The sequence below is a fragment of the Ruditapes philippinarum genome, unplaced genomic scaffold, assembly GCF_026571515.1.
Source record: "Ruditapes philippinarum isolate M1 unplaced genomic scaffold, ASM2657151v2 ctg2078_1_1_1_1, whole genome shotgun sequence".
Taxonomy (NCBI): domain Eukaryota; kingdom Metazoa; phylum Mollusca; class Bivalvia; order Venerida; family Veneridae; genus Ruditapes; species Ruditapes philippinarum.
Window position 1 is genome coordinate 41,271 of NW_026853612.1, and position 25,496 is coordinate 66,766.

Genomic DNA, 25,496 nt, shown 5'->3' on the forward strand with positions numbered 1-25,496 from the left:
TTATACCTCACCGGAAACTGGTTATTTACATAACAAACCAAAATCGCGGGTAAAATTAAATGTTTCGTAACTTTTAATAATACTCATTGAAAATAACGCCGTACGCCTCACAGTAAATACAACAATGCCTTCACTGAGAACCCGAAAATCCAAAAGTTCTTGTTCTAAAGATGAACAGCTTGAAATGAAAAGAAAGGTACCGTAAACAGGTCTAAGATTTCATGATATTTACGGACAGTCTGTAAATTTTTGGACGATCCATAATTTTATAGATTTTTTTGTCTGTAAATTTACAGACCTTAAGTAAAAAAATAGTAGAAGTTGCATTAAAATTTAAAACCGCAGGTTAAAATGAATAAGGTTAGGTATTATATGATTAAATGTAACAGTATGCTAAGATTCAGAACAGTTTGATGACTTTCAATTTTCACTTTTAACAAAAATTTCAAAATCATCATACAAAGATGAAACCCACCCCATTACCTTTGTAAATATAAACAATCAATAAAACAACTTGTCTTAAGCTGCGGATTTTATTGTAAAACTAAAAACAGGAAATTTCACATTGAATATCTGTAAATTTATGGATTGAAAAATCTTTAAATTTCTAGACTGTCCATAAATTTACGGACAGTCCATAAATATCATGAAATCCTAGACCTGGTAAAAGCTTATGCAATAGAAGAATATTTTTATGACAAAGATTTTATGAAAAAAAATGATATTCAACCTTAAGTTGAGATAATTTGTGTGATGTCAGCGGATGGAGTGGACAAATAAATTTGTGTTGTTGACATTAGTAAATATTGATGAATTCTCTCTGTACAATGGTTTGATTGTTTTGTTTTTGTTTCATACTTTTTAGTTTTATTTATCGAATAGGAAATTAGGATAGCCAGTTTGTTGTTTGCTGTTTCGTTTGTAAAATGCGGTGGAATAACATATTTGCCATTTGGCTTCTAGTCTCAACTTTGCTGATTTGTTTAATGATAATAAGTATACTGGGATCCAGAGCTTCAGATAAGCTTTTAAGTTAATTGGGTATTTTCCCCTGGGAGCTGGTCTTGACAAGCAATTGCGTAACACAGAAACAAAATTGGGTATCATCAAAAAATTTATTAATTGGCATAGATTTGCTTCGGTCAAAATATTGTCCAGTATCTCGAAAACAATATACACAAAGACTGTGAACAAACATTGTCTATAAGTTCATTTAACAAATTTTTTACAACATCCTTAAGCTCTGGCTTTCGCCATTTTGTTGAAGCAGAAAGTAAATAAACCTAAATCAACTTAACATCAGTTTCTGTAAAATTGAAACTGGCCGCATACATATTGGAAGTCGCGTGACATTTCCGCCGATGAAAGCTATTATCCGATTGGCCAGATATCAAGGGAAACTACTATTTTAAGCATTCACAAAGTGTGTCTGACAACTTTGGTCTGGGCCGCAAATTAGTTCTCTCTGATAAGTTTATAAACATTTTCCGCGAAAAAATAACTTTAAAATAACCAGTCTACTCAATTGTTCCCGGTTAACAAATGGAGAACAAAATTACAGAAAGGGAAACATGCTATTTTCTGATTTGTTTAGCAGTTTTTGCTTGGTGAATTACGGTCCGAAATATTGGAAATAAGTATCAAAATAAATTGGGTACTGATATTTTGATTTGCATTTTATTACGCAAAGGTTTTATTTTATTTGGGTAAATTGCTCAAAATTATTGGGTAATTACGCAGATACGCTGCTTATCTGTAGCACTGGATCCTACATAAGTAACATATTACCAGACAAAGTATGATGTTTTTTCACTGTAACTTTTATTTAAAATCATAAAAAAAAAATTGAACTTTACCCAAATAATTCTTGGTTCTTAATACACGTAAACATTCCTTGATCAAACATGAAATTGAACATTTGACCACAGAAATGTGTTTTTAAAGTAGGACATTACAAGAGGATGTAAAAATCGTGTAGACAATTCAATTTTCCGGACATTGTGTTTCAAAATTTTTTGAAGTTGTGAATTAAAATTAATCTTTAAATAATCAGTAAGTAATTTTACTGTAAAACTACAACTATTGAATGGCAAGATTAAAATACTGGAAAAACCCAGTATTTCACTAAAATAGACACTAAATTAAAACTATTAACTCAATTAACGTATTGATTTTTCATGATCATTAAACGTATGAAACATTTTGCTATTCAAATGGAACTCTCTTCTTTGTCATACAGTTTCCTTTTGGTCATCGTGTAGCATCAGCTGCAAAAGCCATGAAATCTATTTTATTTACATTTCATGTAGTTTCCTTTCATGGGCATAATGCATTTCCTCATGGTTTTTAATTTGCATTTCTTTGTAAAAGACAACACAATACTTGGCCACAACAACCGGTGGGACAAGACTTTTCAGTAGACCACACTAACCTTGACCTTCATTCATAAATGACCTTGACCTTCAAGGTTATAAGTCCAAAATTTGCTTGTTCATGCTGCTATTGGCTGTAACTTTATTATTTTTGAATGGATTGACTTCAAACTTGAACATAATGATCTTCAAGGATATCCCTTAAAAATAACCAGACAGACCTTGACCTTCACTCATAAATGACCTTGACCTCGAAGGTCAAATTATAAAAATTTCCAATTTTTTTTGGCTAATATTGGCAGGCTATAACTTTGTTATTTTTAGCTTGACTATTCGATAAGAATAAGTAGAGCTATTGTAGTCAGCGGAGTGTCAGCGTCGGTGTAACCACATCTTATGTTAAAGTTTTTGTTATACCTCAAATATTTTCAAAGTCCATTGACATATGCTTTGAAACTTTGCACACTTGTTCACCATCATGACCCCAACTAGTAGACAAGAGGAAATAACTCTATCAAGCATTTTGACAGAATTATGCCCCTTTTTCGACTTAGATTTTACGTTGAAGTTTTTGTCTTAGAATTTACGTTAAAGTTTTTGTAATACCTCAAATATTTTCAAAGTCCATTGACATATGGTTTTGAAACTTTGCACACTTGTTCACCATCATGACCCCAACTTGTAGACAAGAGGAAATAACTCTATCAAGCATTTTGACAGAATTATGCCCCTTTTTCGACTTAAAATTTACTTAACAGTTTTTGTAACAAAATACCTCAAATATTTTCAAAGTCCATTGACATATGGTTTTGAAACTTTGCACAATTGATCACCATCATTACCCAACCTGTAGACAGGAGGAGGTAACTCTTTCAAGCATTTTGACAGAATAATGCCCCTTTTTCGACTTAAAATTAACATTAAATATTTTGCAATACCTCAAATATTTTCAAAGTCCATTGACTTCTGGCTTTGAAACATTGCACACTTTTTCACCATCATGACCCCAACCTGAACACAGGAGGAGATAACTGTATCAAGCATTTTGACAGAATAATGTCCCTTTTTCGACTTAGAATTTACATTAAAGTTTGCATATAACCTCATATATTTTCATAGTCCATTGACATCTGGCTTTGAAACAATTTGAAATTTTATACTCTTCTTTGAGAGCATAATAGGCTCTCTTCAAGGCCTATATCAGTAACCTGGATTCAATGGAAAATTTGGCCCTTTTGTTAACTTAGAAAATTTTACATTATCAAGGCCAGAGCCTTTTTACCTTCTATAACAGGGGCTGGTTTAGGGCTGCTTCCCCAAAGAAAATTTCTTTAAAATCATGCAGTTTTCCCCAAAAATTGAATTTACATCAAGTTTTTTCTTCCCCTTTTGCAAATATACACTGTAATTTTTCCCCAAAATTAAGGGCTGGGCTGCTTCCCCAACCTGTGAAAAAAAGCCCTGAAGGCTCTTTTACTATCAAGCACTAAGAATAGTCAAGCATTGCTATCCTACCGACAGCTCTTGTTACATCTTATAATTATAATTATGGTTTATCTATTTTTTATTTATTTATAAAACAATTTTTTTACAAATCATTCCAAAGTCAGTGGGCCTGTGGTCAATACAATTCTAACTACATTATTGTAATCTAGTAAAAAACGTTTTGTAGCAGTTTTTAACGAAAAGTTATTGAGAAACAGTAAAAAGTTTACCAAATTATAAAAAAATCATCACATTCTGTCCTGCTCATATACTATTAGGTGACCATGTGCTTGTTTGTGAAAAACAAAATTATAACAATTATATTTATCAAGTGTCATGGTTATCTATGCGTCAGAGTTATCTCTCTGACCAGTACAGGTATTTTTAACCAGGTTTTCATCGAAAACTGGGTTATTGTAATGCCAGAGTCGGCGGGTGGGCGTCAACTTTTGGTTTCCGCTCAATAACTTAAGTTTGGTTTGGCCTATTGACACCAAACTTGGTGTGTAGGTAGCTTATATCAAGAGGCAGCTTTGGATTGCTACCCAGGGGTGACTAACCAGAAGCTTTCGTTAAAATCACGCTAACGAAAGCATTAGCGATCGCGTAACAAACACGTTAGTTATTTTTACGATTGTTTTTGTTGCATAACCAGAAAGCATCGTTACCATATCGCTAATCAGTTGTTAGTAAAATTCATTAACGGAATCGTTGTGTAATCCTTAAGGGTATGCACAGCATTTTGGCACCACCTGTTATTAGCTTTTCCTGCATAGATTACATTGCACGTACAAATAATTGTTTATAAATTATTTATAGATTGCTTAAAAATGTTTGTACAAATGTACAACCATATATCTGTGAACGCACAACTGCTTCAAAGAAACAGTTGACACTCTTTATAAATCGTTTTGTTTGTTTGTTTGTTACATATGTATATATCATACGTTTGCCGTAAAAACGCGTCTAACGAAATCAATCCTAAGTCGTCGGATATACAATACGATACAACCTGTAAAACCTGTCAAGACCGAAATATTCTGCATCTTAAAGATGAGGCAATGAACTTATAATGTTAAACTTTATTGTATTGAATTGTATTGTATTGATACAATACAATACAATAAAGTTTAACATTATACAACGTTCTAGCAAAATATATAGACAGGAAACAACTGAACATTTTGGATGTGCAAAAAATAGAAAAGGAGAGACTAGATATAAGTTCATTGCCTCATCATTAAGATACAGAATATTTCGGTCTTGACAGGTTATATGTGTGTGATGAAAAAGAGGAGTACACTATTAAAGAGTAAATGTTAAAGTGCAAAGTAAATAAAAAACAATAACATTTGGATATTTTTTGAGATAGATATACAATGATAGAAAAAAAAGTAAAATAATCCTCTTATCTGCTAAATAAGTAATATAAATATATGATTTGATATTTCTTTGTGATGAAATGTACATAAATAAAGATTTATACACAATTTAAGAGAAATTGTTAATTATATTTCCTTTTAAAGGCAAAGTATCAATTTTTCAATAAATGTGAAATATTTCTTTTAAGAATAAGGTAATAACATAGTTTTAAAACTTAATGATTATTGGCCAATGGCAATAATATCTTCGCTGATATCTTAATCGATGCTTGCGAAGAACTCTTTCAAAAATATTGACGCTAAATAGTAACGTAATTTTTGTTTTGATTTTAATTAATGAACTGCTTTTTCTGTAAAACATTCTTTACATAACCTTTGTTACACACTGGTGAAAATTTGAAAATTACATTGGGAAACAAAGCAAGTTTCGATTAATTATCTTTACTTTTCATGAAAATAGAGGTAAACCGTTAATTTAACCCATTTGAAACGTATATAATAGTTTTATTAAAATACTCAGATGAATTTCATTATAACCAAAAACGTCAAAATTTATCCATATACTGTGTTACGCTCTTTCATTGTACATGAATGTGTTTATGCTGAATTCCTTAATTTCACTTTGTACATAGAACTAGTATAAGGTATAAGTCTTTTAAGTATTAAAAACTTGAAACTTTAATGTAATATTATATATATTTGATTCCATACATGAAAGAATGTTATGCGTAGTTAAACATGCAATACAAATAGTGTTGGCTTGCTTAGAGAAATAAGGAAATATGAGGGAATGACACAGATACGAAAAAATACTATCACAGAAGATAGCGATCAACAAGTCGTGTATTAATGAAATAAATCAACCTCCTAAGAAGCATTCAAATATTTGAGAGTCCAAAGTACATGTATGTCAGTTATCTAAATAATTGTCTGCGGAATGAAAAAACAACATCATTTGTATAAAGATATTTGGAATTATTCTAAAAATCATTTACGAAAGAAATGCTCACTCAAGTTTAATGAGTACGGTATGCGCCATTTATTATTATTGTTAAACTTAGCGTTAAAGGTAAATCTCATGTATATTTACAGCAAATTTCGTTTGGATCTGTGAGTTATTTATTGTTTATGTGAACTAAATTATAAAATTAAAAGGAATTATGACAAAATGAAAACTTATTTTGATATTCATCCATTCTCTCACTACATACCATTGGATGGGCATAATGTTACTTTTACGTATTATTTTGAAAAATGAATGCAGTAATAATAATAATAATAATAATAAAGATTGGGGCATAATGTTACTTTAACATATTATTTTGAAAATGAATGCAGTAATAATAATAATAATAAAAATAAATAAATAAATGAATAAATAATTAAATAATGATAACATTACACATTAAGACATATACAGATTGTAACACCGTATCAAAAACTTATTATCTATTATCAGGAAAATAGAAAGAAAATACGCTATAAGAAATAAAATATACTCATAAAAAGTTTCTTGAAAGAGCTTCACCTGTTGTTTTTCCTTCAACGAAGGTCTAACGTGTACTCTGAGGTATTCGTTATTTTAACGACAGTTTCGTTACAATTTTTGGTATAACGAACGTTTTGGTTAGAGAGTAAATTACTAACTAGAGCTAAACCAAGGCTTAACGATGATCGTAACTCTAATGAATGCTTCTGGTTACTCACCCAGGTGTCTGTGATCAAGGTCAAGGTCACTGTTACTAAAAATAGAAAATCAGTTTCCAGTCAATAACTTGAGTTTGCTTTGGACTATTGACACCAAACTAGGTGTGTAGGTAGCTTATATCAAGAGGCAGCTTGGGATTGCTACCCAGGTGTCTGCGATCAAGGTCAAGGTCACTGTTACTAAAAATAGAAAATCAGTTTCTGCTCAATAACTTGAGTTTGCTTTGACCTATTGACACCAAACTTGGTGTGTAGGTAGCTTATATCAAGAGGCAGCTTGGGATTGCTACCCAGGTGTCTGTGATCAAGGGCAAGGTCACTGTTACTAAAAATAGAAAATCAGTTTCCACTCAATAACTTGAGTTTGCTTTGGTCTATTGCCACCAAACTTGGTGTGTAGGTAGCTTACATCAAGAGGCAGCTTGGGATTACTACCCAGGTGTCTGCCATCAAGGTCAAGGTCACTGTTCCTAAAAATAGAAAATAAGTTTCCTCTCAATAACTTGAGTTTGCTATGGCCTATTGACACCAAACTTGGTGTGTAGGTAGCTTATATCAAGAGGCAGCTTGGGATTGCTACCCAGGTGTCTGTGATCAAGGTCAAGGTCACTGTTACTAAAAATAGAAAATCAGTTTCCTCTCAATAACTTGAGTTTGCTTTGGCCTATTGACACCAAACTTGGTGTATGGATAGCTTATATCAATGGGCAGCTTGGGATTGCTACCCAGGTGTCTGTGATCAAGGTCAATGTCACTGTTATGAAAAATAGAAATTCAGTTTCTGCCCAATAACTTGAGTTTGCTTTGGCTTATTGACACCAAACTTGGCGTATGGATAACTTATATCAAGAGGCAGCTTAGGATTGCTATCCAGGTGTCTGTGATCAAGGTCAAGGTCACTGTTACTAAAAATAGAAATTCAGTTTCCGCTCAATAACTTAAGTTTGCTTTGGCCTATTGACACCAAACTTGGTGTATGTTTAGCTTATATCAAGAGGTAGCTTGGGATTGCTACCCAGGTGTCTGTGATCAAGGTCAATGTCACTGTTACTAAAATAGAAATTCAGTTTCTGCTCAATAACTTGACTTTGCTTTGGCCTATTGACACCAAACTTGATGAATGGGTAGCTTATATCAAGAGGCAGCTTTGGATTGCTACCCAGGTGTCTGTGATGAAGGTTAATGTATTTAGTTTTCATGTTATAACTTGAGTTTGCTTTGACCTTTTGACACCAAACTTGCTGAGTGGCAGCTTTGGATTGCCACTTAGATATCTGGGAGCAGGGTCAAGGTCATTTGCTTACAATAGAATTTTCAGCTTCTACTCAATAACTTCAGTGCACTTTGACCTTTTGATTGCTGTCACATCAAAACTTGGTCGTTGAAAACCTGGTTTTCATGGCATTGCGACGCTTCTTGTTGGTATTGTAATACGAGTTAAAAAAATTGTATGATTCTAAAGACTGCAATATATATATATGCAGTTATATAGGAATTGGTAGTTGTGTCATTTGTTGCCAATAATTTGCAGGTCTCTGAGAGTCCAAAACAAAAAAAGAAAATGAAAGTAGAGAAAGTGGAGGAGGAGGAAGATGGCAGTGCTGACAGTGATCTGTCAGATTATGAAGTATGTATTCCTGTTACACATTTAATCCTCAAAGTTTAAGTTCATGTTAATAATGGTGTCATTGAGAAATTTTTTACTTCTAGCCAAAGCATCATCATATCAAATACATGTACATGTATGTAATTCAGTTTTATCGCACATTCTGCATAATTTTCTGGTGGAAAGATTTAACAGTGTCACTGAGGATCATTTTGACCAGATACAAGGCCAAATCTCCATGATTTTAACAAAATTTGACACTAAAGTTTAAATCCTGAGGGTCAAATCAGATCTTTTTGACATTTGTAGGGTCAATAAGTCATTTCAAGGGTCAAAATGCAGACTTCCCGAAATACGTCGGTCCGACGGACATGTCCGATAAATTTTGATCAGGTCCGACATTTTTTTATTCCGGATCGGTCCGACTGTCCGGCTTTTATCCAAGCGGCATGTATACAAAATGGCGTCGCTAAAGGTGCCAAACCTGGGGAAAAACGAAAATCTACGTCAGAAGAGTGCGCAGAACAGCAATAAAAGGATGAAAAGAATAGACCTGAGACAAAGTTTCATGAGAAATGGAAGCAGAACCATGAATTATTGGTGTATGACTGGGAGAAGATGAAAATGCGCTGTACGGATAGTGCCGATTTTTACGGCGAAAAAATAAAAGACAAAAAGTGTCTTAGAAATACAAACACAAGTTTTTCTTTGATTTTGATCAATTTTATTTGGTCCGACAGATTTTGTTTCGGTCCGACAGATTTTCATGGTTTGTCAGACCGAATGTCTGACAGTTTTTTTCAACTTTCGGGAAGTCTGAAAATGACACCCTGGGTGGGAGTAGTTTTTATAAGAATTGGTCTTAAAAAGTAAAAACATAAATAAGAGTTATGTATCTTTGATTGGAATTTATTGTCACATCTGCAAAATAAATAATTATAATATATATACATGTATTAAAAAATCCCTTTGTACTTAAATTCCTATTATTGTCCTGATTACTTGCAAGCATATTAATCAGTTTTTCCCAACAATTTTTCTTTGAACCATAAAGCAGTTGTTTCTTAATCTTGTAAATCAATTTATGCAAATTGCTTCTTTGTATTGAAGTTTAACATTTTTCATATTTTTATCATATAACTAGTGATACTTAGTTTATGCAAATTTCTGCCTGTAGATTAAAATCAAATGCATCTCAGGTGTCCAAATAAGTCCTTAAAAGGCAACACATTACTGGTTGTGACTACTTAGTTCATACTTATTTCTTATTTCAGATTGATTATGCCAAGAGACGTGAAGAAAACCTACGTCTGAACAGAGAATTTCTAAGTCAGTTTGGTCTGGATAAGGTATAGTGAATGTTTTTTGTTTTTCATAGAAAAAAACTTAGAATTCCATAAATGTTATTGCTTTGCTTTGTGGCATTGGTTTAATGTTTTAAGAAACAGAGACAGTTCTATAAGGAGAAAGGAAAGACTGTGAAAAGGAACTACTGAAAATACGTCCATTATATGCTGATGTTCATGGGATTACAATTGACCACCAAGGCATAATCAAACTCTTGTTTTCCTTAAAGTGTTGATGTAGCATGAATCTCAATAAATTTAAAATGAACAGGCAGCTAAAATTATCTAAAATTTTATTCTACCATATTCCATTATATTTTAAATTCTTTACTCATGGAAACGCCAGTCTGATATGCAAGAATAGACGATTCCAAAAATTTAACTTGGGCATGCTCATTTTACAGATTTAGCATGTTGAAAGTTAAGATAAAGTAATTGTTGATCTTTTTGTTCTAAGTAATATGGTGGCAGTTCACCATGGAAAATAACAAGTTTTATTCAATTTCAATTTATAATGAAAATAAATTGACTTTGGCTTTCCTTTTTTCAATGAGGATTAATTTTTAATTTGACATATGTTAATTATTAATTTATTATTTTATTACAGGCTAAACAAGATCTCCTTGCGTCGGTAAAGAAGACTGCGCCATCTAATAGGGGCCTGAAAAAGTAATAACCCTTGCCATACTAAATATCTCAAATGGACTTGTCTGTTGTTTAATCTGGACAAAACCATTCATTATTCTTAAAGAAAATTTCAAAATCAGAACTAGCAATAGGGCAGATTATGAGCAGACGTCACGGATACTCAGGTTGATCTTGATTTGCTCCGGTCACATTGGTAGATTCAGTTGCTGCTATTGGTTAAAGTGACATTATGCTCATATTTTCATAGTCAATATGAGCTGAATTGACTTTATATTTTAAAGATTGACTACAAAATAGTGTTTGGCCAACAGTTGATATTGGAAAATGTTTAGATTAAAATTTTAATTCTGCCTAAAATCTAAAAAGACTGTCCAACTCTTTTTATAAACTAAGCGTTAAAGGTAAATTCAAATGGATTTAACAGAAATTCCGTTGGGATCTCTGCGTTATGTATTGTTTATGCAAACTTAATTATTAAATAAAAAGGGATTATGGCAAAATGAAAACTTATTTTGATACTCATCTTTTCACTCACTATATACACTTTGATGAGCATAATGTCACTTTAAATGAAAATGTATATTATTTTGAAATATGCACAAAATGAAGAAAAATCAATTATGCTTGGAAAATGATATTTTATATTCATAATCATCAAAAATACTAGTGATGTAAACACATGACATTAACCTGACTGATATTAGTGATTTTCCTCATTTGAGCAAAGATTTGACCTCGATTTGGGTGATTGGGTCTTTATGAAGAGGTTGTTATATTATTATTTTATATTGCTGCGGTTAAACTTTTGATGAAATTGATAAAAATTTGTGTATTTGTTGATCAGATCATACTGTTTTATTGTCTTTTCAGAGTATTTCTTTGTTTTGAATTTTAGGGAAAAAGCTCCAAAGGAGATTTTGCCACGGAGAAGTAGCCTGAGGTTACAGAACAAAACACCAGACGGTATAGAGTTACCACCGGAAGCCCTGATAAACAGAGTGGCTTATACCTTTTCTGAACCAGTTCAACATGTAAGAATTATTTTGTTATATATTGAAAAAGGGATTTATTAATTTTTTGACAGAATAATAGCATTATATAATATATTTTGGGTTTATTTCTAAAACATATTAAAAAGAAATTAAAGGTTCATTTTTAAGGGTTTAAAATTGATACATAGAGTAATAACATGGAGTAATATAATGGAAATTATTGTATATATTCATTATGCCTCTTATATAATATGTACTTACATGTGGAGAGTTTCAAAAACAAAGTGTCTCCATTATTTAACACATATGTATTGTGTAACAAAAATTGATTAAAACCTTCCCAAATTTTTTCAAATTTTATGATGTGTTGATAGGATGATTATTCTCCCTAATACTAAAAAGATTAATACTAGCTTTACCAGACATTTAAAAAATCATCCTTTTAATTTATGTAATGTAATGAAATATAATATGAATCGAGAAATGATAATCAATATCAACCAATTAAGGACAGGGGAATATAACTTTTCACACAAAACTTAACACACATCTTTAAATATCATATTTGGTGGTCGCTTAAGCACAGATTAGGCAAGCGTACTGTCCTACTGACAGCTATTGTTTGTTTTAGTCTAACACAGATTTATACATTTTTATAGCTGAGACCCCCAGCAGGGCCACTTGAGATGAAGGAATATCTTCATGGCTCAACGACTGAAGAAAATCATAAAGAAACATGCAGAGTTTTAACAAGTTTAAAAATGAAACCATTTAAAACAGCAAGTGATGATCTAGAAAGGTATTAATGATAGATGGTTAATGCACCATTTATCATGTGTTGACACGCATTAGGACGCATATTAAGCCTGAGTCTGCAGGGTGAGGGATTTGATAAGTCTGAGGAAAATATGAAATTCAAAACCTGTGAAGCATTGTCAAGCACAAAAAATGTTGGTCAAACACCAAACAAAGATTTATCCACCTGTGGTTAGCCAAAATCATGTTTCCAGTGCCATATGACCTAAATAGTGTTGGTGCACTGTAAAACCAAAACAAAATTATCCATTCCCTGCTAAATTTGTATGATGTATTTGCTATGCTGTAAATTTGGAATGTTTTATTAGCAAATGACCAAGTACTGTCATGTCAGTTTGACATTATTGGTTATGGTCTAACAACATCATTTACATAGATGTGCATGCTCACCTGGCTATATATATACTAGTAGTGTGGTTCTGTTATTCTACCTGCTTGCGTTCATATAGTTTTATACTCTGTACAAAGGGAGAGATTTTGGATAAATTTTGTATGTTTTAAACTTAAATTGACTTAGGTTGTCACAGAAAGTACCAACTTTGCTTGACCCATAATTAGGAATGCAACTTCCCATACATAGTTTATTCATTCTTTTTTTTTCAAATAAGACATATTCAGTAAGAATTTTATATATTAAAATAAATTTCTGTGCTTAAAATATTGTTTTAATTTTCTGACTTGTTTTACAGATATGCTGAAAAGATGTCAAAGACCAAAGTAACTGCTGAACGTGTAGCTAAAGTGGTTCCTGAACGGACCTTCTCATTGGCACTTCATCCCTCAGACACTAAAGTGATAGCAGCAGTGGGGGACAAGTGGGGAAAAATAGGCATCTGGGACGTAGTAAGTTCTTTTTTGGGTTGGAAATTATATGCTGACCATTATAAGAAGTAGGGCTGTGCATTGCCATTTTTTTCTGTCACGATACATATCACGATATTTGTTTTTCAAAACGATGCGATTCACGATATGTATTGCATACTTTGAAGAAATGCGATGCATATTGCGATTCTTATGTTGCGATGTGATACGTATCACGATACTGACTTTCAGACTTAGTATATAAAAAATTGGCCATTTGTTTACAGTATTATTACGAATATAATATAAAACTACTACAATAACAAAAAAATAAACTCTTTAACTTGTTGTTATAACTTGGTTTCCGAATTTGATCTTTCAAAAATTTACTTTTCTGATTACTTGAGGATTAAAGGTATTTTTAATTATACCATAACAGCAATTTGATATCTACTAGCTTTTCTAACACTGAAGTCCACTTCTGTAAATATGGCAGTTTAATAATTTCAGTCTTACAATACACCACTAAAGATTTTTCTTTTGAGAAAAATAGTAACAAGTGATCTACAATTAGGTCAACAATTGTGAAAATGACAGTTTATAAGTTTCAGTCTCAGTTTTCTCGAAAGATTTGTGCTCAACCCCAGATTATTTTATTTTGAGTTTGCAAATTTTGCAAACACTCCACGTCCGGTCTTCCACATAATACAACACTGTCTGATGGTTCCCCAAAATCTACAATGTTCCCAAAACTCGTGAATTATATGACCAGGAAGGATTAACTGTAATTTCCCCTTCTAGAAATTTTGCAGTCTTCATGTTTTCTGTTTGTTTGCTTTGTTGTTTTTTTTACGGGAAAATGATGTCAACGGACATGAAAGTATAAATACGTGACGTATATCACATGGGGATGTTGTCATCATCACTATATTAATCCGACATTAAGTGCTACAAAATAATTATACCCCCAAAAACGAAGTTTGGGGGGGTATATAGGAGTCACCCTGTGGTCGGTCGGTCGGTTGGTCGGTCGGGCGGTCGGTCGGTCGGTCGGTCCAGACGTCCGTTGCATTTTCCTTGTCCGGAGCATAACTTGAAAACTAATGGTTGGAATTCAATATAACTACATACAATGGTCAAGCACATTGAGAGGAAGTGCAGTGCACAAGAATCATAACTCTATCTTGACTAATTACAGAGTTATTGCCCTTTGTTACTTTTCCTTGTCCGGGGCATAACTTGAAAACTACTGGTTGGAATTCAAAACAACTTCATACAATTGTCAAACACAATAAGGGGAAGTGCAGTGCACAAGAACCATAACTCTATCTAAAGTAATTAAAGAGTTATTGCCCTTTGTTGCTTTTCATTTGCTTTTTTTTTTGACTGTTGCATTTTCCTTGTCCGGAGCATAACTTAAAAACTAATGGTTGGAATTCAATATAACTACATACAATGGTCAAGCACATTGAGAGGAAGTGCAGTGCGTAAGAAACATAACTCTATCTTGACTAATTACAGAGTTATTGCCCTTTGTTACTTTTCCTTGTCCGTGGCATAACTTGAAAATTACTGCTTGGAATTCAAAACAACTTCATACAATTGTCAAACACAATAAGGGAAAGTGCAGGGCACAAGAACCATAACTCTATCTAAAGTAATTACAGAGTTATTGCCCTTTGTTGCTTTTCAAATGCCTTCTTTTTTTTGTCCGAAGCATAACTTGAAGACTAATGGTTGGAATTCAATATAACTACATACAATTGTTAAGCACATTGAGAGGAAGTGCAGTGCATAAGAACCATAACTCTATCTAAAGTAATTACAGAGTTATTGCCCTTTATTACTTTTCCATTGCTTTCTTTTGTCCGGACCATAACTTGAAGACAAATTGTTTGAATTCATTATAACTTCATACAATGGTCCAGCATATTGAGAGGAAGTGCAGTGCACAAGAACCATAACTCCATTTTGACTTATTACAGAGTTACTGCCCTTTGTTTCTTTTCCTTGTCCAGAGCATTACTTTAAAACTACTGGTTGGAATTCAAAACAACTTCATACAATGGTCAAGCACAATAAGGGGAAGTGCAGTGCACAAGAACCATAACTCCATCTTGACTAAGTACAGAGTTATTGCCCTTTGTTACTTTTCCTTTGCTTTCTTTTGTCTGGACCATAACTTGAAGACTTATTGTTGGAATTCATTATAACTTCATACAATGGTCAAGCACAATAAGGGGAAGTGCAGTGCACAAGAACCATAACTCCATCTTGACTAGTTATAGAGTTATTGCCCTTTGTTACTTTTCCTTGTCCAGAGCATAATTTGAAAACTACTGTTTGGAATTCAGTACAACTTCATACAGTTGTCAAGGACATTCAAAGGAAGTGCAGTGCACAAGAGCCATAAATCCATTTTGACAAAATACAGAGTTACTGCCCTTTGATACTTTTCCTTGTCCGGAGCATAACTTAAAACGTACAGGTTGGAATTCAAAACAACTTCATACAATGGTCAAGCACAATAAGAGGAAGTGCAGTGCACAAGAACTATGACTCTATCTTAAGTATTTATAGAGTTATTGCCCTTTGTTCTTTTTCTTTGTCTTTCTGGACTTATTACAGAGTAATTCAATTAAACTTCATCAATGGCCAACCACATTGAAAGGAAATGCAACATACATGAACCACAATTATCTTTAATTGCCCACAACCATAACTCTATGTTTCAATTCTTTTACAAGGTATTCTGTTACTAGTAACATCCTCATTTCCGAAGCAGACTTGTGGGGGTATTAATCACATTTAGTGATAGTTCTAGTTTTTTTTTTATGAAATCGCACAGATCTCTAATAATGTTTTTATTATAAACAAGTTCAAAGAACACCAGCCCATTGACATGGAATTGATAAAACTTGGTTAGTAACAGTTAAATAGGGAAATGCGGACATGGGGAAACGAGATGACAACGATGGTATGATAATAGTCGCGCTCGTTTATTGTTTTCATCCGAACTATTTTTCTTTCTTCAGTCTTTCAAAAATTACGTTTGCCTTATATTCCTGGAAGATATTATTAGTGTATTGCGATACATTCCCGCTGTATCGATACATCGGGAGGTGAAATATGTATTGCATCGCAATATATTGGAATTTGTAATTTCATTACGATGCATACGTCGAGGACAAGACAGATCGCGATACATCGATGCATCGATGAATCGTTACACCTCTAATAAGAAGGGATATTTTAGCTTTTGTGATGGACTGATGGCTGTGATATTCTCAATTTCTTTTTTACATCATCATCTCTTTAGTCTCTTGGTAAATTGTGACTTACATTTGTCTGTTCACCAGAGGTTTAACATCTTAGAGATTTTATAAAATTTGTTTGGTTTGGAGCATATGTATGTAGGTGAGATGAAACTGTGGAGAAATAATCATGTCAGCTAAACAAAGCATAAGTATTTGAGTGTGAAAAAATAACCTCTGAAACTTTGATAGAAACTATACATACGGTGATATAGTTTTGATATATGTTGTCTATCCTAGTGTAGTTTGCCTTAATAAGGTATAATCAAACAAAGAAAATAAAATAAAATACTCTAAGGTCATAAAATGTTAAGAAATGTCTGAAACTTCACATCTTGGAGATTTTATAGTATTGACTAAATATAACATTGGCTTGAAAAGCCCCCTGCAAATGTAATGCCCCCCATACTACTGGGATGAAAATTAAGTCCATTTCATAGAAACCTTTTACTAAAACTGTGAATCTATATAAATTTATTCTAGCCTTTCCATATAGTCTCAAATAACCAAAACTTGAATTGATCCTTTTTAATGAAAGGAAATCCGAACTTTTGTAAAACACGTAAGTTTAAATTCTTATTTCAATTTCTATTTTTAGCTGTGTAATACTGAATCAAGAGCCGAAGGGGTGTGTTGTTACGCGCCTCATTCCCGACCAATCACATGTCTCGATTTTCCTGTACACTCGCCAGAGAAGATGTATTCTTGTGGCTATGACGGAAGTCTGAGATGCGGAGATATGCAAAAAGAAATCTTCATTGATGTAAGGTTTCATTTTTCGTATTTGCCACATAATAAATATGTTGAAGATAAGTGTTGGTAACCACTTTACTTTTATTGTACCAAAACGTAAAAATTTTTAAAAAATATAAAGAGAGGGTATGGCATGTGAGAAATCAAACAATGGTGGGTCTTCCATGGGTGATTGGTTGTGGTCATTCATTTCAAACCACTTGGCCTTCACTGCTGTGGGTTCAAATCCTGACAGGGACTTTGAAGTCTTTCATGATAGGACGCTATCCAGCTAGCCTATGAAACATTGGTGGTTCTACCCAGGTGCTCATTTGTGCCTGAAATAATGCAAGGAAGAGCAACTGAGGTCTTCCTCCAACAGAAAAGCTTGAAAATCAGCATTTGACCTATACTGTGTTGCGACATAAACCCCGACCCAAAACAAACAAACAAAAAACACAGAAAAAAACTACAATGCTCACTCAGCAAATACTCAAGTTAATAATAAAAATTGTGTTTATTATAAAAATTGGTGTTGTTAGAGGTTAATAGTGGTTAGCCAAAATCTGGTTTCCTGTTTCAGCACCATATTCTGTGTTGGTAAGCTGTAAAACCAAACAAACCGTTGACTTTGAATGGACATTTGAGCCGCGTCACAACAAAACCAACATAGTGCGTTTGCGAACAGCATGGATCCAGACCAGCCTGCGCATAAGCGCAGTCTGATCAGGATCCATGCTGTCCGCTTACAAACCCTATAACAAGTAGAGAAACTGATAGCGAACAGCATGGATCCTGATCAGACTGCGCAAACTGGTCTGGATCCATGCTGGTCACAAACGGACTATGTTGGTTTTGTTGTGACGCGGCTCATTTGTATTGTTACACAACTATTCCAAAGTCATTTGAATATGTCCATGTCAACAATATAGACCAATTTCAGCCGGCACATCTTGGCCATCTATCGTGGTCTGTTCCGTGGGCTATTCAAACAATATCTTTTTTCATTAACAGGTATTCAATGAACCAGAGGATGACGATGTTTTGTTGAGGAATTTCGTTTTCACGTCTCCACACACTATGTTGGTGTCTGAAAACACAGGTTGTGTAGCCTGTGTAGACATTAGAACAGCCAGGTAAGATTTAAAAACACTTTTCGTGATAGAAAATAGGGTTAAAATGATACAGCCAATCTCTTTTGTTATGAAAATACCATACTTAAAAAAGTTATTTTCGTAAAGCCACATTAGTTATATTAGTTCTAAAAGCATTACAAAAGTTTTACAATTGTTGAAAAATTCAAATTTTTCAAGAATGGCTTTTTTAGTATCATCATTGCAAATTTGATTTCTTTGTTAGTGTCATCATTGCAGATATGAATTCTGTAACATATGAATATGGACAACATTGTTTTTGATACTTGCATAAAAATGTAAGGAACAGAGGATTTTGATTTGAGTGTAGATTTCATATTGAAGTTGAATTGCATTATATGAATTATTGACCCTCTGGCAAACATATTGTTGCGATTTTATTCAACAAATGAAAAAAAAACATTGAAGTGAAGCTATATGAATGTATGTGTTATATTTTATTTATTGCATACCAAAAAATACATTAAATTAAAACATTTATTGGCAAACTTGTATTTTGAATATTATTGTTAAATGTGCTTATAGCCATGATTGTATTATGCATATGGTGCCATGTCAAAATATATGCATAGGATAGAAAGTCTGAAAATAGGCATGGGTATATTTTAATTTTGTCTAGAGGTGCAATCACTTGTTTTGATGCATGGAAAAGCAGTTTTGTAGGTGCTGATTGGTTCCCAATATCAGCTATAACAATTCAGATTTGATTCACACCAAAAAAAGCCATAGAAAAGATGTGAGTCCCTCTCTGACTAGTCTACTGTTTTATTATGTTGCATATGAATTGTTAATTTAACCTTTTACCCCGTAAGCATATTGTGAAAAATGGCCATTTTCATTGAAAAGCCTCCTGTTACAAGTTGCAACTGCTTTAAAGCTATGAAAAATGCTTCAATATTGATGAAACTTGGCACATATGTTGACTGAACCATAACCTCTGTAACAACATGCTTAATCATAAATTTCACATCCCTCTTCTGGCACTCCCCTGATCCCTCATGCTGACAAAAAGTGGTCACTTTTTTAAACGAAAAACAGTGTTTGGACCTAAATAGGGCATTTTTTCACTGTTTGAGGCCTCATAAAGGGTAGGGCGTGGACAGAAAGCTGTGAAAATATCCTCCAACTATTAACACGTGAATTAACATTTTTGGTTTTGCGGTATTGATTCAGACAAAGTAACATATATGTTTCAATTTTGGCATTTTAAGAACATATGTAAAATTGAAATTGTGTTGACTTTCTGATTATATTGATGATTATGTATGTGCCAGATTTGACATGTTTGTACTTTGAAATGAGGAAATATTTTTTGTTCCAGTACCACAGCTGAACAGATGTATGAATTAAGTCACAAATCTTTTAGGACTGTCAGTTGTCACCCAACACAGCCCTACTACTTTTGTACAGCGGGTGTTGCAGGGTAAGTTGGTTTATTTATAGGAAGTTAATATATGTTGGGTCATAACAATGTTAGGGTATTAAGGCGTCTTTAACAAAATTACGTCTTCCCCTTTGTATGACATGTATTTATACACCTTTATAAAAATTATGACACAATGTCTTCACCTTTGTGTGGTCTGATTTAGGCGCCTTTTACAAAAATGACATTATTTCTTTACCTTTGTATGACTTGATTTAGGCGCCTTTTACTGAATAATATTATGTCTTCACCTTTGTGTGGTCTGATTTAGGCGCCTTTTACAAAATGACATTATCTCTTTACCTTTGTATGACTTGTATTAGGCGCCTTTTGCAAAATTATACCACATCCACCTTTGTATGACCTGAGTCATGCATATAAAAAAACATGTTACTAAAGTCTTTGCTTGTGTGATTTTATCAATTAATGCATATTTTCATCTTTATTTAATATATCTGCATGAGCAGTTTTTAGCTCGACTATTCGAAGAATATGAGAGCTATTGTAGTTGCCCCGGCGTCGGTGTCCGCGTCAGCGTCTGCGTTGGTTAAAGTTTTTTGTAATGTCAAATATCTCAATCATTACTTGAGATATTCAATTGAAACTTACAATACTTATTTATAGTAACAAGGTACATTAGATTGACAAGTTGGATAACTCTGCCTACAATATTGACAGAATTATGCCCCTTTTTAACTTAGAAATTTTGGTTAAAGTTTTTTGTAAAGTCAAATATCACAGTAATTACTTGAGATATTCAATTTAAACTTACAATACTTACTTATAGTAGCAAGGTTTATCAGATTGACAAGTTAGATAACTCTGCCTACAATATTGACAGAATTATGCCCCTTTTTAACTTAGAAATTTTGGTTAAAGTTTTTTGTAAAGTCAAATATCTCAATTATTGCTTGAGATATTCAATTGAAACTTACAATACTTATTTATAGTAACAAGGTACATCAGATTGACAAGTTGGATAACTCTGCCTACAATATTGACAGAATTATGCCCCTTTAGAACTTAGAAATTTTGGTTAAAGTTTTTTTGTAAAGTCAAATATCTCAATTATTGCTTGAGATATTCAATTGAAATTTAAAATACTTTTTTATAGTAACAATGTACATAAGTTTGCAAAATTGCATAACTCTGCCTGCAAAATTTGAAGAATTATTTGCCCCTTTGAAACTTAGAAATTTTGGTTAAAGGTTAAAGGTCTTCAAAGATATTTACTTGAAACTTTACACATGCACTTAGGGTCATAATTGGAGGGTCATAATTGTATGTCACTGACCAAGTTCCATAACTCTATCTTGCATTAAGGCTGATTCATATCCCCTTTTCTACTTAGTCTCTTGGTTAATGTTTACTTGCAAGTTTTACATATCTCAATAACTATTAAAGATATTTATTTAAAACTTCACATATGCATTTAGGATCATAATTGTAGGTCACTGACAAAGATCCATAATTCTATCTTGCATTTAGGCTGATTTTTCTCCCCTTTTTACAACTTAGAAATTCATGGTAAAGTTTTGCTTGTAAAGCTGTTATCTCAATTACTACTGAAGGGTTTGTGCCTTTTTTTGGGACAATTTTATGCATTCAAAATAATAAAGCAGTGATTTACTTGATAAAACATCTTAATTAGAAGCCTTCGTACCTTTTCTGTCAAATTTATGTATTCATAGGTGATTAGTATTATTATACTCAATAAAACAACCTTGTGACATTACCTTCCGAATAGTCAAGCCAATACTGTATAATTAGACTCTCTCTAAGGCCTATAACATGAATTTATTAAAAAAAATTAGACCTTTTGTGATCTTAAAAAATTTAACATTATCAAAGCTCTTTTACTATCAAGCACTTAGAATAGTCGAGCGTGCTGTCCTACCGACAGCTCTTGTTATGGAAGAATTTTCTGTATTGAATGATATGAGGTCCTCCTAAAAGTAAAAAAACTTACTCCGCCAGTTAATGTTGAAAGTATCGGAGGAAAGAGTTAGCTATCAAAATCAGTGTTATTTTTAGCTATTTTTGCATAGGTCTGGTAGACTTTCCAAATAGCAAAAGTTTTCCCCCAACCAATGTTCCAAATTTTTAGATTTCTTTATAACAAAACAGTTGTAGCAAATACATGTTTTTATGAATTTTTTTTCTCCCCATTGATCTTGATATACTTCTAAAACATTCCTGATCCAGAAATTGTGGACACATTTTTTTGATGAAAAAAAAAATCAATGTAAATAAATTAGACAGCAATGCAGTCTTTTTGTTGTTGTTGAAAATTTTGTTTGTTATACAGGAGTGTTAGTGTTTGGGATCAAAGGAACTTGAAACCAAAGAAGAGCAAAGCTTTATGTGAGCTTGCTATTGGAAGAAACATAAATAGTGCATACTTCTCACCTGTGACAGGGAAACACATTCTGGCGACATCTATCAATGATAAATTAACGTAAGATTATTTTACACTACTTAAGACTTGTGATATGTGTGTAATATAATTATATCATCCATACTCTTAACATCCAATGGATATGGAGGGCATATTTTTAGCTTGACTGTTCAAGAATAGGGAGAGCTATTATTCTCGCGTCAGCATGGCCGTCAAACTTCGGTTACGATTTTGAGTGCCAATTGATATCTCCAAAACTATTGGTCTTTTCAAAATCTTTCAGTTTAGTTTATACAAATTTATTTTAGTTAAATTGTGTTTGAAGCCATTAAGTTATTAAACCACTTTCGAATCCATTTCTGGAAAAACCAGTACCAAGCCATAACTTTAGTTTTTTGCTCAAGGAGACAACGGCTTGCTACCGACTGGGTTTGAACTCATGCAACCAGCAATCCTTTGATTACTAGTCTGACGTGTTAACCACTTGGCCACGCCGCAACTTTAATGTTTCCTAGATATAATACTCACTATGAAAAAAAAGTTATGTTTTCTTAGAAATAACACGTATATTAAATTACGTGAACAATCTTCTCTGAAAGGAATTTATTTTAGGGTAGCAACATTACCGGAAGATTATATGTTGAAAATGATTTTTCATTTGCAGAATTTATGACAGTTCAGAAATTGGTCCAAATGTTACAGTGAAGAAATCCATTAGGTAAGATTGCTAGTTAACAAAGTCATAGTCAAGTCTAAAACTGCTGGAAGGTCAGTGTCTCTACTGTGTCAGAAATGTTGCATAGGGGAGCACCTAAGGCCTCTTCTGCCAGTTAATCTGTTAAGTCAACATATGACTAAAAAACAGTGATGTTGAGTCCAAAAACCAACTAAAAAAGGACAAACATAACAAAAAGATCAACAAAGGAAATTAACTATAGATGATATCTGTTAAACTTTTAATTTAAAGGAGTCCTCATTAGATAGGTTATAATAATTCTTACAGACTGTTGCTAGGGTTACTCATATACAATTTGTCACCTTAGTGCTATAATGTAATAAGTACTTCTAAATTTAACAGCAGTTAATCAGTTATTCCACTTAGGTGACAAATTGCAAACTATGCAGCGGTAAGGTCATTATAAAAGTTTGAATTCATGTAGACTAAAATTTTCTCATTCAGTCATAACAATCAAACTGGACGTTGGCTAACTGGATTCAGAGCTGCTTGGCACCCTGCCAGAGAAGATTGTTTTATTGTTGGCAGCATGAACAGGCCTAGAGAGGTAAGAGTTTGATTAGGATTAAATCTGTATGAAAAAAGATAGGATTGAAGAGGAGAAATTTTTTAAACATTTCTTTTTGGGGCTACAAGTTGTACTTCAGTTTAGTTTATTAGGTGTTTAAGTGTTTGTAAGGTGACTTGATTATAAACATTTGCTCCTCTTTTTAGTAGGTTCATATTCTGTCTTGAATAAACATTTCATCCATGTAATAAACTAGCCCTACAAGCTTACAGAAGGTCAATGGTTTTACTTGTGTGCTTATATACCTTATATTGTCGTTTTATGTGTTTAAATTAATCTATGTAGAATTTTCAAATTTTTATGCTTATGTACCTTATATTGCTGTTTATGTGTTAATCTATGCAGAAATTCCAAGTTTTTATGTTTTTGTGCCCCCACGTTAGTGGCGGGCATTTAGATTTACACTTGTCCGTCCGTCCGTTCACTTTTGTGTCGCACGTAAGTCAAAAAGTATTTGACCTAGAGTCATGAAATTTTACAGGAATGTTGATCAGCATGTGTAGTTGTGCACCTGGGTATTTTTGTGTGGATATATTTAGTATTTTCAGAGTTATTGCCGTTGACTTAGTAAAATTTTGCAATTTTCAACTTGTGTCGCACCTAACTCGAAAAGTATTTGACCTAGAGTCATGAAACTTTACAGGAATGTTGATCAGCATGTGTAGTTGTGCACCTGTGTTATTTCGTCTGGATATTTTTAGTATTTTCAGAGTTATTGCCCTTGACTTAGTAAAATTTTGCAATTTTCAACTTGTGTCGCACGTAACTCAAAAAGTATTTGACCTAGAGTCATGTAACTTTACAGGAATATTGATCAGCATGTGCAGTTGTGCACCAGGTATTTTCGTCTGGATTTATTTAGTATTTTCAGAGTTATTGCCCTTGACTTAGAAAATTTTTGCAATTTTCAACTTGTGTCGCAAGTTACTCAAAAAGGATTTGACATAGTCATTAAACCTTATGGGCAGGTTGCTCAGCATATTTAGATTTGCACTTGGGATTTCGCTTGTGGATTTATCCAGTATTTGTAGAGTTATTTCCCTTGACTTTGTAAAAAGATAGACAGAACAGTGGCGCGGTGGGGGCACCCGTGTCCTATGGACACATTTCTAGTTAGACCTTTGGACCTCTGTTGAGCTCCGTTAAGTCATGTGTGTATAATTCAGGATCAGGTTCTCTTGACTTTAAATTATTTACCCTAAATTATCACCGGAATCAAGGGTCTTTAACTCTGACCGCTCTTTTAATTTCAGATATCACTGTTCAGTGTTGCTGGCAAAAAGCTGCATGCCTTTAGAGATGAAGACTACCTAAACAGTGTATGCAGCCTGAATGCTCTACATCCAACTCTGAACCTGGTTGCCGGCACCAATTCTAGTGGCAGAGTGTTTGTGTTTATGTGATCATAAAACAGCAGATGGTGTACAAGGCACGTTGTGTGTTTATACTTAGACATGTGTTCATAATATTATGTTCGTTAAAGTGTTGTGTTAAAAAAACAGACTGTGATTGAAAGAAGATAGTGAACTTCACAAACATTACCAGATAGTGTTCATTAGAAGATTGTGTTCATGTGATTTAATTGCTGCACATGGCAATATTCATATCTGTTGACAAGTGATATTTACCATAACTGTGTTCAGAAATTAATCTCAGGAAAATGTTGTTGTTTATTTGCATGTTATTTTTTTTATTTCCCCACCATATTATATGGTTAGGGGTACACTAGAATCACATTTTTGTTTGCAATTCTCAGATTTGATTTTTTATGCCACCGCAGCATTTGCGATGCGGTGGCATATAGCAATTCACCTGTGTGTATGAATGTATGTGTGTGTGTGTGTGTGTGTGTGTTATATAGATTATATAGTGAACTTAAAAAAATCTTCTTGTGAAAAACCAGTAGTCCAATTTCAACCAAACTTGGCAGGATTGTTCCTTGGGTGAAGGGCTTCCAAAGTTGTTCAAAGAATTTCATTCCATGCAGAAATCTGGTTGCAATGGCAACCAAAAGGA

At 33.2% G+C, this 25,496-nt stretch overlaps 1 protein-coding gene across 3 annotated transcripts; it reads left to right on the top strand.

Annotated features, from left to right (window-relative positions):
* On the top strand, window positions 1–25,269 carry LOC132737354 (WD repeat-containing protein 76-like). Of its 3 annotated transcripts, none has more exons than XM_060724622.1 (14): window positions 1–196; window positions 8,478–8,573; window positions 9,827–9,901; window positions 10,506–10,567; window positions 11,442–11,577; window positions 12,198–12,337; window positions 13,044–13,197; window positions 17,068–17,232; window positions 18,216–18,337; window positions 19,677–19,778; window positions 22,087–22,236; window positions 22,841–22,894; window positions 23,357–23,459; window positions 24,734–25,267. In XM_060724622.1, exons 1-14 carry the CDS (start codon window positions 125–127, stop codon window positions 24,881–24,883), a joined length of 1,581 nt encoding a protein of 526 aa, XP_060580605.1. In that variant the 5' UTR covers window positions 1–124; the 3' UTR covers window positions 24,884–25,267. The 3 variants fall into 3 exon arrangements, with proteins under 3 accessions (XP_060580605.1, XP_060580606.1, XP_060580608.1); XM_060724623.1 differs by lacking the exon at window positions 1–196 and adding an exon at window positions 749–799 and having other exon boundaries at window positions 24,734–25,269; XM_060724625.1 differs by lacking the exon at window positions 1–196 and adding an exon at window positions 795–830 and having other exon boundaries at window positions 24,734–25,269.
* The last annotated feature ends 227 nt before the right edge of the window (window positions 25,270–25,496 follow it).

Excerpts from the sequence above, each read along its gene's own strand:
- LOC132737354 (XM_060724622.1), top strand. The coding sequence starts at position 125 with ATGCCTTCACTGAGAACCCGAAAATCCAAAAGTTCTTGTTCTAAAGAT. Across the intron at positions 9,902-10,505 it reads GTCAGTTTGGTCTGGATAAG|GCTAAACAAGATCTCCTTGC; the intron begins GTATAGTGAATG and ends ATTTTATTACAG. Across the intron at positions 11,578-12,197 it reads TTTCTGAACCAGTTCAACAT|CTGAGACCCCCAGCAGGGCC; the intron begins GTAAGAATTATT and ends ACATTTTTATAG.